Source organism: Spermophilus citellus (genome assembly GCF_964194105.1).
Source record: "Spermophilus citellus genome assembly, chromosome: 5".
Classification (NCBI taxonomy): Eukaryota; Metazoa; Chordata; class Mammalia; order Rodentia; family Sciuridae; genus Spermophilus; species Spermophilus citellus.
The window spans coordinates 116,935,210-116,953,358 of NC_138186.1; the positions used below are offsets into that span (position 1 = coordinate 116,935,210).

Consider the following 18,149-nt stretch of genomic DNA (forward strand, 5'->3'; position numbering starts at 1 on the left):
GAGATAACTGGAGAAATCTGCAGAGGGGGCCTCTCAAATAGTAATTAACACATCCACAAGGAACTCTCCATGAAAAAGTTCAGAGGAAATTGTAACCAGGGCTCAACAAGGTTGGGATCAGAGCTGGTTCCTACCAGTCCATACTAGAAAGTTCATAATCTAAGAGGCACTGGACATTCAGAAGAGTCTTTCCTCACTCAGTACCACAATAATCACTCCTAGAACAAACACTGTTTTGTTCTCACCTCACAAAACATAAAAGACCCAAACTGTCTTCAGCTATTTGTCACAGAACAATGCTCAAGAATATTTATAGGAATACAAAAATTATCCAGCACCCAAACTTACATTTGGCATCCAATAAAAAATTACCAAGTATGCAAAGCAGCAGGAAATAATGACCCATACTGTGCAGAAAAATCAATTAATAGAAACTTACCCAAATGTGAACATTAGCAAATATGGGTATTAAAAATTGTTACTGGCAATTTATATAAACTTTTAAAACTCCAGAACAATCGAGAAACATGGAAGATTTAAAATGACACCAATTGAACTATGAATAAAGACAATATCTGAAATGAAAAACATCCTATGAGATAAAAAACATAATGGTATTCTTGTCATAACTTCCTGGTAAACTTGGAGCTTCATTTCTATTATTTGTATAAGGCCAATTTAACTGTCAATCCCATCATCCAACTACCATTTTTAAAGCTCTGTCCACCAATGACCAATTAACATTTTAGTTATCTGCTGGCCCACAGAAGCAATACAGACTAGACTATCCCCAACAGCATTAAATTGAATTAAATTAATTGAGCATTAAATTTCATAATCAAAATCCAACAATACACTTCAGTCAATAAAAAGGAGACAAAAATCAATAAACACATAGATTTATTTTAAATCAGTTTGGTACATGATACAGATTGGTTTTGCAGTTTAAAATGAACTGAAATAGAAATTTCTAAATACAGCAGTGTCTGCCTGTGCAACAAATATCTATAAAGTAAAATAAGGCATTTGATAGACCTACATCTGCATGAACAAATCAGATGAAAAATCTGAGAAGATTTCATAATATACCTTCTGGATTAAAAAAACCCAAAAATTATTAATGGCTCAAGATACTACATTGCTAAAGGAAGGGGGGGGGGGAGTCAGAAAAGGCTGAGTTCTGTTCCTAGAGCTCATCTGTAGACTTGCAAAATCTAACAACATTATGCTTTTGTTGTTAGAGGAGTGCTCAAAATTATAGAAGCTTCAAATCAAGTCACATTTTCACAAAGTTGCTACATATGCTGAAATTAACGTGTGGCAAGGTTATTCCAGGCAAATGATCATTATACACCGTAGCTAGTTTTTGCCACCTTGTGAGGAATGGGATTCTGTGAATTTTTCAAATGAATTCTACAGCACTCACTAAAAACTAACAGCAATGGCACCATAATAAATTTTGTGAGGTACCTAAATATTACTACTAATGGAAACACAAAAATGTGAGGTAATCTACCTTTTTCCAAAAAATCTTTGAAGCCAGAGATTTTAAACAATTAAGGCACTTGAAAATATTAGGTATATGTACAAATGTGCAAGTAAAACAAACTTCAGCTGTACCAACAAGTGACCCAAAAAAAAAAAAAAAAAAAAAGCCCAGTAACTCTTCATTTTAAGAACCTTTAATATAATGACCTAAATACAAGTTTTGGTTTATGAAATGAACAAAGGCATTTGTCATTTCCCTATAAACTATTGAAAATCAAGTGCTAAACTCAGCCACTAAAGGCTTAAAAACAAACACACTTAAATGACCTAAAAAAGCAAAAGCCCATTTTAAACTAATTAAAGCCTCTGAACTAATCCAATGTGTCAAAGAAAAGGGAGAAGCAACCCTCTAAAAGTAAGAAAACTAGTGCTTAAGAAACTGTAGAAACAAAAATATGTATGCTTATTTATATTATGGAAGTTGAAACGAAGAAAGAAGGAGAAGAGGAGGGGGAAAAGTGGAAGTACAGTCTACACATCTAGGGCAAGCATCATTAAAAATCTATAGTAATCTGATAAAAAAATCCTTAGATTTTCCGAAATTATACTGATCACATTTGCCATCTGAAAACTTAAAATGATTGTCTTATTTAAAGAGCTAATAAATGATTCTTTCTTTTTTACTTCATGAAAGTAGTTACTTTTCAGGTAAGCTTGGTATAAATCCTTTCAAGGTTCATAGTGTTAAGATATTTTTTTGAACACAAAGGAAACATAATTTTATCAAAATTCTTTTTAACAGCCCAAAGAAAAATGTTGTGAAATTCAATGTGAAGCTTTTAAACTTTGTAAAATAGTAATCAGCATAAGTTTCTCAGCTCTGGGGGAAAAAAATAGGTATGCTTTTAATTTAAATATTAACAGTATGATATCTAAAAGCAGGTTTACTAATGCTTACATCAACAGTTACAATCTCAAAACCGACTTTTATCTTCCTTAATATCATATCTTCCTTAATATCAAAGAACAAATCACAAATTTTAAGTTCAGCCTACTTTTCAGTCTGTCTTTTAAGGCACTGTTCTTTATTTTCTCAGTGATATAAGGTGCTTTTTTAAGTATGAATAATATCCTGTTAAACATTAATGGTCTGTATCCTTTCCATTCATTTCTTTAAATCTGGAATGTAATTCCCCATGTAGCATGTTATTTCTAATGTAGAAAAAAATAACTTATCAAGCACAAAATTTTACTCTATGGATACAGTTTAGTACTACTAAATTAACAAATTTATTCCACCTTTGAAATGATAGCCAAAAATCCACCTGATTTGATGCTCATTTGGCACACCTTCTCAATTCTGGCCACTAAATTACATCCTGAATTAGCATAAAAATAATGCAGCTTTCAGGCTTTAAGATAACTAAACTTAAACTGCCAAGAGTCAGGAGGTTGTCTGCACCAGACAACATTCTCCATCACTTATAGAAAGTTACATTTGGCATGAACAGAAACATAATCCCACAGCAGCAGCCATTGAAAATAAAAGACGACAGCCACAAGGATTCATGCAGAATATTTTTTAAATATTCCTGTTAAGTAAAACATTAACTGATTTTTCTTCAGGGATGATGTTCCAAAATATCCTATATGCATCCTTTGGAAATTTAAAGATCCTGGAATAGTGTCTTTCATGTAGGACTTCTTGTAAGATAGTATTTTGGTTTCAGTGAGTTACACAAATGAACTGCCAGTCCTTGTTAATTTAATGGGTCTGCTTACAAAGTATGGTAATTTCGTTCTTTAGATTTGCAGAACTTATAGAGAAAGAAAATTACAGCCTGCACGCCCAAAACAAGGACAATTCCTCCGATGAAACTGGCTGCATCAAAGGTAGACTTCCGTGCAGGTTGTGAGGTTGGAGCCAAAGTGGTATTTGTTGCATCTGATATGATAAAAGAAATAACAATCCTTAGCAAGTCTTGTGATCCTCTTAACATAATTACAAGACCCACCTGAGCTTCTGTTTGGCCATGTCAAATTCCATAAAGCATTTCCTTTCAGGTCAAATCTTTACACTAGAACTTATCTCTAACTGAGGAAGACAACTACTTTTCAATTCCATTCATTTTGTCCATAGATATCAAGCGGTTATGCTGCTATATAATGCTTCAAATATGAAAAAACATAAAATCATTTATTTTTCTGGTATATAAATTGTGCCCTGGTAACTTTAAACACTTTCAAAATATACAATAATTTTTGTTAGACAATATTTTTCGGCTAATTGCTTGAGTAAATACTAATGTTTACATTAAAAATTCATGATTTGAGTTTTACTACCTATTACAAAGGTAAACAAAATTCAGTTGCGATTCTTCAAGTTATGAAAACCTAATTTATAATTTCAATAAGCAAAATAATTCATGAATAAAAGCATCTTAAATAACAGTTTTGCAATATAAGTATTACCAAGCCATAAGGAAAAAGAACATGAAAATTAGAATTTCTTTTAAAGGAATAAAATGTTTCAAGAGGAAACTGAAAAAAGTAGCATCCATTAAAAGCATTTCATACTTGAAATAAACTTTAATTTTTTCTTAAACTATCATAGGAAAACTGGTTCTTGTGGTTATGTAAGTTGGCCACTTTCAAAATTAATCACAACTGGGGACACAGCTCATTGATAGAGTACTTGCTTAGCATGCACAAGATACTGGATTCGATCCCTCGCACCAAAACAAAACAAAACCCAAAATCGATTACAACTGTTTTCTATTTCTTATGAAGACAGAATGCCCTCACTGAAACTGAAAGGAAGTATAAGCATGAAGCTTGAGGTATCACAAAAAACAGGTAAGATTTCTCAGCACCAAAACAGCAGTTTAGGCCAGACAGAGGGGTGCATGCCTATAATCCCAGCAACTGGGGAGGCTGAGGCCCTAAGTAACTTAGTGAGATCCTGCCTCAAAATAAAAAATAAAATGGGCTGGGGATATAGCTCAGTAATAAAGTGCCTCTAGGTTAAATTCCCAGGACAAAAAAAAAAGTTCAAAACAGCAGTTTAAAAGGTGGTTAAGAAAAAACAGCAAGGTGCATAACCAGTAGTGATTGTGGCTTTTTAGACCACTCTTGGTAAAAATAATAGTGCTGTATAATCACTTAAATTGTGATGGTCTAATATAGCACACAAACAATCCCTTCAATTAACTGGTAGCTACAAATCAGATTTCACAACTTTTTAAGTTATACTGAAAAGTTTTGGAAAACATTATTACTTAATTCTTACAGTGTCAGGCCAAATGTTGATTAATCATTTAGAAACTTGAAGAGGATTCCCAGTAGAGCTATCATCATTGCTTAAACAGCTGATTACTGTGGCCCTTTAGTTAAGAGATGAGTTTCAATCCATAAAACTGGAAACTGATGGCAAAAAAAAAGTGAAAAGCAACATTGTATACACACCTAACATCACTATTAGTTTAAAAAGCTTCAATTACCTGATGTGGTAACTGTGGTGGAATATGTAGAAGAGGAAGGCAGAGTTGTGACTTTAGCTGGAAGGAAAACAAAACGTATTAAAAAAACACACAAAAACCAAAAAACTTTTTTCTAAATTCCCAATTGTCTAACATCTACCTCTTAAAAGTAATGCTACCAATTTCAAAATGCTTTCAATTCTTTGACAATAGAAGCCTAATTTCAGTTAAAGGTTTACTAACAAATCTACCCATCCAAGAAAACTAGCATTTAAATGAATTTGAAAACATCCAGTAATCATAAAATTGTATTTAAGTTAAAACCTATGTATGTATGAGTATAAAATACATCAAGTTTGCAAAAAGACAAAGGGCAAGAATACTTAGGAGAGGGAATTAAGAGGTTCTTTGTAAATAATCTTGCTCCTACGACAAAAACTATTAATCATGGTAAGAAATAACTGCAATCTAGTATTTCTTATGTAGGTACCAAGATTTGCCTCTTCACTTCAGGGGTTTACAAACCTTTCTTAAGGAGCAGATAGTAAATATTTGAGTCCTTGTGCACCGTGTAACACAAAACAGCCTAAGACAACATGCAAATCAATGAGCATGTTGGGATCCAATAAAGCTTTATTTGTAAGAACAGATGCCCTTGTTGCCCAAATTTAGAAAGAGCTCAAGGGTAAGCTCTGGTCTATCATACTGCCAGAGACCAAAATACTACTTGATGACGTCTCTAAAAAAATGTACTGAGAAGAATTAGTTCGGATATAAAATTGTTTCAGGAACTTAAGTACCCTATTAAGTGAACTTCAAACTACTAATGCCTATTACCAAGTACCATCAACAAAGGTGCACATACCAATATTAGAAAGGAAGAACTGAACATAGTTCATGAAAATTAACATTTTCTTAAGAGTCAAATGACTCAAGAGCTCCGAAAGGTTGTCAAAGCTCACTGGACCACTTGTGAAGTTGTCTTTAAAAAAAGTTAGGGTTCAATTTCATTTTTTTGGAAAGAAGGTAAAACTCTAGGCAAAGGCTACAGGAATAAGAGTTCCTTATGTCCCAAGAAATGTTGTTAGGCTTCATGATATAGGGGCTTCAAGATGAAGATGTGCTTACATGCTGGGCAGCTAAGGATGATCTGGAGGGCAGATGAGGAAGATCCATTACATGAGGCTTATGTTTTTTAAAAATGTAAGGGGCTATAGTTTTTGCACTGTTTCAGAAAAAGATTTCACAACTAAAGAAAATATGACATCAAAATGCTCCCTTCTTTTAAAATATATAAACTGGGATGAAAAGATAAATAAACAAACTGGGATGTATGGCAGTTTGGAATTTTCCTATCTTTTATTCATGTGTCCCTCTCCATCTCAGAGAATAAAGTTCATAAATACTGGAACTGGTTTTGGTACTAATATTCTACTGTTTGGCACTGAGAAAGTATGATTCTCACTTAACACTTTCAGGGCATAAAGACTGCATCCTGATAGCAACATGTATATTTCCTTGACAAATGCCTGGGTATCATAATCTAATCATTGAAATTTCACACTATACCCCACAAATACGGACATTTCAAGTCGGTTAAAAAAATATATATATATATATTTTTTTTAAAAAGAACACTAACTGAATAGACTTCAAAGGGATATGCTTAATCCATAAAAGGAGTGTCAAATACATGTTGATGAAACAGAAATGAAGCAATTTTTTATTGTATTATATTGTCTTTTTAAAACAACCAAAAATTTCTCAATAGGAATAATTATCTCCCAAATTCCACCCATAAGAGGAAGCTCTGTACTTGAAGAGTAATTATAAACCAAGAGTGGGCTTGACAGCTTCAAAACAAAGAATATCACTAAAAGGTACAGAAGTAGAGAGACCAGGTCTCTCACACAGGCAGATTTTTCATATCCCAAGGTTAACAGGATCCTAGAAGGTTAAAGTGTTCTAATTTTTACAGAACCACAAGTAAACAGGGAGTTTAATGTTTCTGAAAGCTCTAGCCAAGTTTCTTTCACTAGTAATGATACTAAGAGAAACTAGTAGATGTTTGCTAGTCCCACGGATGGGTATGTTCATACACACTTGTAGCTTTTCTGTTCTTGCCTGGAGCAATGCTGTATACACTTTTATCCAACCTGCTCTTAACTGAACAATTCTCTCATTTCCCCATTTTTTTTTTGGGGGGGGGACCTGGGAATTGAACCCAGGGGTGCTTAACCACTGGGCTACAACCCCTCCCCCCAAGCCCTTTTTATTTTGAGACAGGGTCTCATTAAGTTGTTGAAATCCTCACTAAGTTGTGAGGCTGGCTTTGAACTTGCTATCCTCCTGCGTCAACCTCCTGACTGTGAACATCTTACAGAGAAATATCTGGTCTTATTTCTGACAGGGCTGATACTTATATAGGATTCCTAGATTAGAAGGTATGGTCATTTTAAGGATAATTATTATATCCTTCAAGCTTTTTGTTAATTTGTATGTCTTTTATATAACCAAAACAAATGAACAATAAAAGGCTTTACAAATTAAAGATGTTATAACTTCTTTTCAATCTTAAAACCTTTACTAATTTTGTTTGACAATGTTAAGGGGGAAAAAAATCAGCAAATTTGCTATTTGACTTTCACGATCTGCTCTCGAACATGGTAAAACACTCTTTTTTGTATATAAGCAAAACATTTACACATTTTTAATTTTGAGAACAGTACTATGTTGACAATATTTACAAAATAAGGCAATACTTAGGGAATACACATCTACTGATCTACTATATGTTCTTAAAAACAACAAGGCACAGTGGCACATGCCTGTAATTCCAGCAATCTGAGAGGCTGAGGCAAAAGGATTGAAAATTCTACATCGTTTTAGGCAATTCAGTAATATCCTGTCTCATACAAAAAATTTGGGTTGGGGATATATATAGCTGAGTGGTAGAGCTGCCCTGGGTTCATATCCCAGTACCTGGGGTTGCAGGGTTGGGGTAGGGAACACCACCATAAAACAAAAACTTCATAGGTGGTGATAAAGAGAATTTAGAAAATACAACGAAGATATATCTCCAAAATAATCTGGTCATTCCATTGTTAAAATAGATATTATTTGTACTGGAGGGGTACTATAATTAACCCAATCGCATACTTTCCACACACACACACAAAAATCAAGTTTTCTTTGCAGTACTGTTTCCTTAACTATCTCATAATTTACCTCTTGCTCCCTTTAGCAGAAGCAATATACACAAAACCACGGAAAGAGACCTCCTAAGGATTTTCAATTAGTAAGCACCAACTGATGGACATTTTCTGTAAGCAAACTCTGGCCTCCTCCTATCCTACAGAACCAAAGACAGATAAAACAAGAGACCCATGGCAGTTCACAGGAGGACCCAGGGTGAAGCAAGCTGCAAAGAAACTACATTAAGAGCAGATTCATAGGAGAAATTAAATAAACCCAAGTGCTTTGGGGAAAATTGTCTCCCCTTATTTTCCTTCCTGTGCTTATATTGCAACTTTGGGAAATTAATTTCCTCCCAACACTCCAAATTTAGCAGCCTTTAACATCATCTTTCATCGATGATTTCTAACAAGTGCTGTTTTTGAACAAACCATTGTCTAAGTTATAGCATTAGAATACTTCTATGGCATAAGAATTTTCATTGTAGCTGATTTCCAGTTACCAAAATGACATCACTGAAGTCAGAGTTAGAGACACTGTGTATATGTGGTTAGCAAAAGGTGGTCCAATCAAGATCCAACACAAACTGCCCGAGTCTTTCAAAATGAGTTCTTGTCCTTGTTACAGCATTTCACTACTTTTTCCTTTGAAAAACTACGTTTACACCCATACACTGTTAATTTCTTGGACACACTTCTCTGGGATTTCTTACTTTCATGCCCATCCCTGCCCAGTTCTCTTCCCAAACCCTAGTCCTCTTGCCATCCCTTAGGTAGTACTGTCCCCTAGAGTTTGATCGTTAAACCCACCCTCCATATGTTCCTCCAGCAGCCTCTACTACTATCTATGATTGTTGTAATTTTAGGCAAGAACTCTCTTCAGGATTGGTATCCTGAAAAAATATCCCCAAAGATAGCCTCAAATGCATTGTGCTTCCTCCTTCTTGCTGACTTTGGTAAAACATCTTTTCCATTCCACCTCCCACACCCTCAGTCATCAAGCCTTAATCCTTCCACTTTCTAAGCCTTTTTGCATGCATCTACAGCTCTTCCTTATTGGTATTCTAAATTACTATATCAGAGTACCTAATTTCCATGAATCCACTTTAGTGGTCTTCTACTACTTTCCACAGGCCAGAGTTAATTGAGTCTTTTTATTAAAATGCAAGTCTGATCATATGACCTACATGCTTGAAATCTTTCAAGATAACATCTAAATCTACCAGCAAGGGATATAAAAGCATTTCCCAATCCCACTGTTGACTGTCCAGCTTACTGTCATTTTGTACCAGACACTCCTCAAGCTCACTATACTCACATATTCTTAATATGTGCTAACCACCCTGCTCTGTCTGGAAAGCTTTCCCCATGTTTTACCAGCATCATTTCAGTCAGTCAGTCAACATCTCCCACAAGCTGTCATCTTATCCACTGTACCACCCAACACACATATCACCTTCCTACAAATTCTCCAACACACTATGCTTACTGACCTTATTCACCATTTCTACAAAAATGCTAGCTTACTTTTGCCTTCTTATATTAGCTAGATAATATTTGTTCTGGAATAGATGTGTTTAATATTGGCAAAATATAGTATTTACTCTTCCTATCAAATCAGACTGAGGATGTGGTAGAAAATGTTATTAATGGAAATGAGAATCACAAATATTCCTGAAAAGCAATTCAGTACTGAGCCTTAATCATGCCCTCTGCCCTAGGAATTCTTTTTGACTCAATTCCATCAGACAGCAAATAGACATAGACAATGAAATAACACAATTGTCCAACCAAGAGCACAATGAATAATGTACCACAATTTTAAGAAAGAAAACAATACCAAAGTATATGAGCATACCATCCACTTCATAACAAGTATATTTACTTAAACAAACACACAGAAAAGACAGGAAGAAATTAATCACTGAAAATTTTCTGGTGTATCTCTGGATGACTGTGGAGATTTAAACTTCCTTTGCATTCCTGTATTTTTCAAGATATCTACAACATGCATAAAATGTATGGATAGCAAATCTTGTAAGATTCACTGTATGTAGAACACTGGAGCAATATGTTACTGTCACAAACAGTACATATTTATGTAGTTATTATGGTCCAACACTAAATAAATCTTTAAAATTATACTAACAACTTTTAGGTATTTAATTATTAAAAAGTTACCCATCAAGAGAGTTTAAAAAACCTGAAAGATGAAGTCAGAAAAGAATCAATCATCTTAAATTACCTGTAGAATTAGTTGGCACTGGAGTCGCAGTAGGCACTATAAAAATAAAAAACAATATACTTCAAAGTTGTCTAAAATATTATAATCTTAACATAATTTCACAATCTGCAATTTAAATATGTTTTTACAATATAAATACAACTAGAAAAGAATGACCATTTCCCCCGTCTAATACCACTATCCTCTTCTTTACAAATAGAACCACCATTTCTTAGCCTCTCCTGTTTTTTGTTTAAAAAATATTTTACTTAAGAAAAAAAATATTTTATTTAATCTTGTCTCCAAGCAATTTATGAAATCAAAGGCTTGACAATTAGTTTTTTCTAATACACATTAAAATAACTATTAAAATGTATGTCCGCATCCCACCTAATCTACATTTTACAGAGTAAAACACACCTAATGCTAATGAAAGCCCCAGTTATAAAATTCATGTTGCGATGGAGAAATCCTGTCAAAGACTGTCTGTGAAGGTTATTGACACACTCCACAAAATTAATTATCTATGTGCCAAATTAGGAATCTTTCCCATTAATTTATACTCTTTTTAAAAGAACAGCTGTTTCAGTTGGGCACTGTGGTGCATAACTGTAATCCTAGCAGCTCAGGAGGCTGAGGCAGGAAGATAGTGAGTTCAAAGCCAGCCTCAGCAAAAAGCAAGCTGCTAAGCAACTTAGTGAGACCCTGTCTCTAAATAAAATATAAAATAGGGTTGGGGATTGTGGCTCAATGGTTGAGTGGCTCCGTGACAGAGTGCCCCTGATACCAAAAAAACCCCCCAAAAAACCAAACAGCTGTTTCAACTACGAATTTTAATGATTTGCAGGGCAAAGAAAAATCAAGTTCTTCAAAGTAAAACTGTAAAAAGATGAACACAGAAGTTTATTTAATCATAATACAAACTATGCTGGAGACTAAAATGTGACATTACTAGAGCCTATAAAATACAAATAAAGATGGGGTGGCTAAACTTCAGTGAATTCCAGGGGAGAGGGGACAAAAGAAAAAGAGTAAAAATATCTAAACACTTATATCACTCCAAAGTATAGTTATGTCATTAAAGCTTCAAAGTACCATTTCATCAATCAATATGAATATGCCATTTATAACCAAATTTCTAATATTAGAATTATAGCAATGCTAACAAAACATTCAAACAAGGCTTTGAGATAATTATTTATCCCGCTGTGGCCATTATCCCCAGCAGACAATGTGAAGACTTACCAGAACAGAAATTAGTGCTGTTCCCCATGCTACAATTACTAACTATTGGGTTATATGAACAGTAGCTCTCATTTGCTATGGAAAAAAGAGACAAAAAGCACCAGTTACTCACATCTTTGAATTTGCTACTAAGCTCCGTAAGAAATCAAAATCCTAACATAAATACTTTAAAAGTCCACAGACTAATAAATACTATTTTCCGTTTCTCATTTTCTTAGAGATACGACACAGGATCCCTCCAAATTTCACCCTTTTTAAAAATCTTCATGAGTATACAGATAAATCTGAAACAATTAGATCTCAGAATTGTGATACAAACTACTACACAATCAATAGAGACAGTCAGAAATCTACGAAAGAGGATAGAGTTGGTAAAACGTTGTCAAGGTCTTTTAATAAAGGATTAAGTAAACAGGAGGTGCTCCATAGCAGCAAGGGAACCTCTGTTCCAGCCCTCCCCACTTTACTCCTTTGTAATGTCTTTCTCTTTTCTTCTTTTTTTTTTTTTTTTTTTTTTGGTGGTACTGGAGATTGAAACAAGGGCCCTGCCCAAGACAAGCTAGACAAGTGCTCTTTTAGTGAGTTACATCCCCAGCCCCTTCTATACTTTTTTAAAAATATTTTTTTAATTGTAGGTGGACACAATATCTTTATTTTTGCTTATTCATTTTTATGTGGTGCTGAGGATTGAACCCAGGGTCTCACACTTGGGAGGCAAGCACTCTACCACTGAGCTACAATCCCGGCCCCACTTCTGTACTCCCTAACATAGCTTTCCTGTATAGACAGACTTGGAGCAACAGGGGGCTGATTGCACTGTGAATGCCTATAATCCCACTTGGAAGGCTGATGCAGAAAGATTGTAAATCAGGGCCTAGCTTCAGCAATTTAGCCAGATTCTGTCTCAAAATAGATTTTTTTTTTAAATGTTGGGGATATAGCTTAGTGATAGAGCGTATCAGAGCGTATTAGTATGTTCTAGGCCCTGGGTTCAATTCCTCGCATTTCTCTGTGTCACACACACACAGAGAGCAGGTACAACCTTGAATTTAATGTTATAACCTAAAGTGATTTACGTAACAAAAAAGTTAATTTAGCCCCAAATCAATACCTTAGTTTAAAATAGCTTTTTGAACTTTATGTGACATAAATTCTTCAACTATTAAATTTCCACTGAAGAATAAAGCAACGTAACATGTGATCTTTCATTAAAAAAAAAAAAAAAAAAAAGAAAATGGCTGTTTTGTCGATAAGATAAAAAAATGCAAGCTGGTCCAGTGGCACTTGCCTGTAATCCCAGCTGCTCAGAGGTGAGGTAGGAAAGAGGGTTTCGAGTTCAAAGTCAGCCTCAGCAATGGTTAGGCTCTAAGCAACTCAGTGAGGCCCTGTCTCCACATAAAATACAAAATAGGGCTGGGGATGTGGCTCAGTGGTCATGTGATCCTGATTTCAATCCCGGTACCCCCCCCCCACAATAAATGGCAACCATATTCTAAAAAAATAAAATAAATAATTAATGTGATAAACCCATGATTCTAGCAAAAATTTTATCCACATTTCAAGGTACTGCTACCTAGCTCTTTATTCCACAAATGTTCATAAAGTTAACTTAAGAGAACAAGAAACAATCAACTCTCTATTACTCTCTCATATCTAAGCATTCAACAAAGTTTCATAAGGTCTCTTTATAGTCACCTTGCAGGACATACACAGATACATCTCAGGTTTCAAAGAAAATTACAAAATTTTCACAGCTAATTCCAGCATAAATAGGCACCATATACAAAGACCTAAAATCTCTCTTCCTTTAAAAGCTATTGAGCTTTAATTATCAAGTCGAAGAAATCTACGGGGGTATGGAAAACAAGAGATTTTCAGAGGAGTGTTAAGCAACTGGCATTTTCAAGTATTGGATTTGCTAAATAAATAGTGCACATTATAATAAATGATCTACAGGATCTTCAAATGTTCAAGAATATACTGTAGTGGTTTTAAAAATGTTATATAACAAAAACAATTTTGCATTCTCAAAATTACAGCAACAACCCCCCACCCCCCACCAATTTTCTTACCTTCTTTACATTCTAACCAAAAGCAGGCAGTATTGTTAATGCTAACATTTACACAGGAAGCACAGCTGTTTTGTCTTTCACAGGTTTCTTCTGGGGGTGGGGAAAGGAGAAGAAATGTATGAAATCAATGAACTGGTATCTAATTTGAGTTCCTTATCATCTTTAAAAAAAACAAATGAACATTATATACAGTACCACAAATTAATAATTCAGAAAAACGGTAAAACTTTGTAAACTGGTATACTAAAAAATTTCAATTACATTAATGAAGCCATTAAGTTAACTCAAAAGAAGCACTAGTGGGCCTGCTCAGTATTGAGGTACCTATCAAACAATCCTTTTTCACAGGGCTACTATTTAAAAGATACCCACATTTATTCAGGGTTTCTTGAGGCATTTTAAGAAGCCCTTAAAAAAAAAAAAAAAAAAGAAAAAGGCCATTTTGTCAATAAGAAAAAAAAAAAAAAGCAAAACATTTTTTGGTGGCACTCGCCTGTAATTCCAGCTGCTCGGGAGGGTGAGGTAGGAAAGAGTGTTTCAAGTTCAAAGCCAGCCTCAGCAATGGTTAGGCACTAAGCAACTCAGTGAGGCTTTGTCTCCACATAAAATACAAAATAGGGCTGGGGATGTGGGAAAAAGGCTGTGAGACCAACATTAAGGAAACAGAAGGAAATCGCTGCCCTGAAATATCGAATGACACAGGAATTTTTAACAAATTATTTATTACAGATTAAACTGAAACTCTGCTGGTGCCATTCTGAAAACATGTTAACTTCCCAGAGATTCACAATTCAAAATGTGAATCCACTGTTCACAGGGTTCTTCACTACTGGAAACAACAGCTCAAGAAGTTAGAAAGATGTTTACCAAGAGTTTAAGTCAAATGGTCCAGAAATGAACTCCAAGGGTAATTACAATTAATGTCTGCATAAACAAATGGATTATAGAACTGGGCTTTATTATCTAGAAACTAGATGCCTCCAACCTTTTTACTTTCCCCCTTGTCTAAAAATCAGCTCTACAGAGGCACTGCCTTTCAATACATTATTTGCATTTATTGAAAACTGGGTGCCCTGGGTGTGGGGTGTTCACAAAGTAAAAATAAGTTCTTCACAACTATGCTACTTGCTTACCAACTGTTTAAAAAGCTTTTATGGTTGATACTGGGAGTAACACAGTGAATGATATTTATATAATGAACTGAATGTGCTACCTTTCAGACTATGGCTTATCCAACTATGATTTCCAGAAAATACAAATTATCCCCTTTGCATGTATCTCAATCACACAAAAGCAATTAGCTTATTTCCATGCATCTTTTTAAAAAAACAAAAAACAAACCACACACTAGTGGAACTGCCAAGAAGGCAGAACAATAAGAAAAAAAAAAGATCTGCTCTATCATCTCAAACATAGTGCTGTTAGAATTGTCAGTACTGCATTGCAATTTACTTTCCTCATTTAAAAATCTTTGTATTTTACCAAATCTGACTTTAACAACAAAAAAAAGATGTTGATATTATCACATATTTCATTATATTAAAGTTTATAAGATATTAAAACTAGGGAAGACAATGTAGAACAGTATGATCAACATCACAGTAAGTCATTGCTTCAGCAATCCTTCGGTTAAGAAGCCAAGTTACCTATTTCTCCCGTATTAACCGGAATAACCAAACGCAGTAGACTACAGATTTTTAAACTCTAGTATTTTTTCAGCCTTGTTTATCTCCTCCCTCTTTTTTGTGTAGTCACAGCATATGCCAACTTCAGGTTCAAATTCTGGGTATGCCTTAAATAATCCTACTTCACTAACAAAAACAGCTTTTTAAGGAAAGCTGTCCCTTGATGGGGCTTTCAGAAAATCTACAGATTGGATTCCAATCCAACTCGGTCCCGGAGAGTTCCTGTGTCTCGGTTTCTCCATCTAGCTCAGTATCACCACGCATCTTCTGGCTTCGCCTTAAGTAATAAAAGACATCCATGCGAAACACGAAGTACTCGTGGGGTTCTTTTCTTCCTTTGCATGTAGTATGGAATGTGAACTTTTCACAGGTTACTCGCTCAGATCTCAGCTACATCTCCTACTTACATTAGTTACACGGTCAGATCTCAGCTAAGTCTCCTACCTATCTGCAAAATCAAGGTGATGAAATTTCAGGAGACAATTTCGCAGATCCAAGTCTGAGACATGAACGCTTATTAACCTTTAAGTTTCTCTTCCCTCTTTCACCAATTTCTGGACAAATCTCTCTACGGAGAGAGGCCCTGGTGGGGGTGGGTTAAACGACTAGTTCCAAGGAGAGAGAAGTTCGGTCTCCCAGCCAACTTCGGAGGCGCGTCGCTTCGCCCCATCATCATTAAGCCCACAGTTGCCACCGCGCAAGGAAGCCACGTCCCCTCTTCCGAGCCTACGGTAAGGACGGGGATTACAAGGCACTTTTAAAAAGCACCTCTCCTTGCAAAGCTTGGGAATCACAGCAGCCCAACGGCCGCCAGGGCCCTCCGATCCCCTTCCCGCCGGGCGTTCCCTACCCGCCTGGCCACACCGCGCCCGACCGCGACTGGACCTGGGCGGGCCGCCATGTTGCCGAAGTCGCCGCCGCCGCCGCCCCCGGAGCGCTGTCCGCCGGGCCCCGGCTCCGTGCGTCCCGGAGAGGGCTCACTCCGCGGGGCAGACGAAAGCGGGAAGCCCACTGGGCTGGCGCTCACCTGGTACTACAGTGGTGACCAGCAAGGCAGGCGTCGCCGGCGTCGGGGCCACCTTGGTGGTTGCTGAAGAGTGTGCTTCAGTCTCTGTTGGAGTCACGGACGAGTTGTCCGCAGACAGCACGCAGACCACAGACAGGCAGGTGGCTGCCCAAAGCAGACGGCTGGAGAACCCGAACATCGTGTCTTCTGCGGTGGCGTCCTGGAGAAAGCTGCAGCATACAACGCTTCTCTGTCCCCTGCGGCGCCGCCTCCAAGACTTCGCCCCCCTCGGGAGTGCGCTGGGGTCACGTGGGGAGCTTCAGACCGCGGCGTGCGGGGCGAGCCGCAGCGGAGGCGGGGCGCGGGCGAGACCAACGGGAATTCTAGGGGGGAGCAGGGATGTTCAATGGAAGCTTCAGTGAGACCGTACTAAAGGGTGAAAACGGTCATGCGCAGAAAATCGTCTCCCTTGTTTTCAGATTACCACACTGAATGCAATTGGTTTGTTTCTCATATGGAAGTCCTTCACTCTGGCTTGGATGGAACAACCCACGTGACGTGGCGAGCAGCGTCCACCTGAACGTCCTGCGAGGCGTCATTCCGTGGCCCCACGTGACCAGCTAGACCGCGCCTCCGGGATCCGAATTACCCGGCGGAAGTTGTTTGTCCCTTGCACGTGGAACTTGGATTAGTTTGTTATATTCTGTACTGACCCGTCACCAGAGTGCTAATGTGTATCCTCAGAAGGAGCCGCGCTTATTTTCTTGATTGATTTTTGCTGGAAGAACCCAGTTTGGGGACTCTCCGCGGTAATGAAGGCACCACGTGGTTAAAGAGATTTTAATCTGTCGCCCACGTAGTGCGAGCCACTTTGCACCGAATACAGCCTCCTGCCGACCTTTGTCTCACTTTCGCAGCCTGACTTTAGGATTGCTGTGTCAGTAAACGCAGTGGCAAGTCTGTCTCAACTTCACCTCTTTGTCGTCAGAAACATAGGCCGTCTGAGTTGAAAGGCCATTGGGTTGGTTTCCACCCGCACATCATGGGTAAGGAAATTGAGATTTAGGAATCGCCTGGCATCAAAGCTGGATTTTGCAGTGCCTAAACATAGAGTTGCCTGGTATCCGAGTTGGATTTTGCAGTGCCAGTTCTGGAGCTGATCTTTCAATAAGCTTGAGCGCCATCTGGTGCTGAGTCTCAAAAAATGCAGTACTTCATAGGCTTCTATTAAGTGGTAAAAGTTAAGACTTTAAAAGCTGTATTTAATGCTGCTGTTTCCGCTTATTTATTCTAATAAAATAATATTTTTGCTTTTATGAGGTATGTTTTGCTGTACCACAAACACCCAGAACGATGATGGCAGAGAAGTATTTAATCTTTTTTTTTTTTCTGCTTAAGGTTAGAAGCTTTTATTCCTGCCTGGAATCTCAATCAGTGTAGCCCTTGTGTGCCTTCATGAGTGTGAACTAACATCAGCTGATCCAACCTATGGCCAGGCCAGAAGTGTGAGTGCAGTTTAGAAAATGAGGAACCACCATCAGGACTTACAAACAAACAAACAAACGTCCAATCTTCGCCCAGGATTCACATATCATGTTTGGCATATGACTACACCCAAGACTAAATGAAAGCATAGGCAACTTTTTTTTTTTCATGATTAAAAATATAAAAGTCCTGTTTTTCTCCTCATACCCCAATGGATATTCTTGCTTCACCCTAGGGTGAACATGCCCCATTGTAGAGGCCATTGGTTAAC

General features: G+C 37.0%; 1 protein-coding gene across 1 annotated transcript; it reads right to left on the reverse strand.

Moving 5' to 3' along the window:
- Window positions 1–883: 883 nt before the first annotated feature.
- Window positions 884–16,720, reverse strand: CD164 (CD164 molecule). The gene is made up of 6 exons (XM_081293699.1): window positions 16,415–16,720; window positions 13,703–13,792; window positions 11,631–11,705; window positions 10,407–10,442; window positions 4,989–5,045; window positions 884–3,433 (listed from the first exon to the last, which is right to left on the reverse strand). The coding sequence occupies exons 1-6, from the start codon at window positions 16,590–16,592 to the stop codon at window positions 3,267–3,269; spliced, it is 603 nt and encodes a 200-aa protein (XP_081149825.1). The 5' UTR covers window positions 16,593–16,720; the 3' UTR covers window positions 884–3,266.
- Between the last annotated feature and the right edge of the window lie 1,429 nt (window positions 16,721–18,149).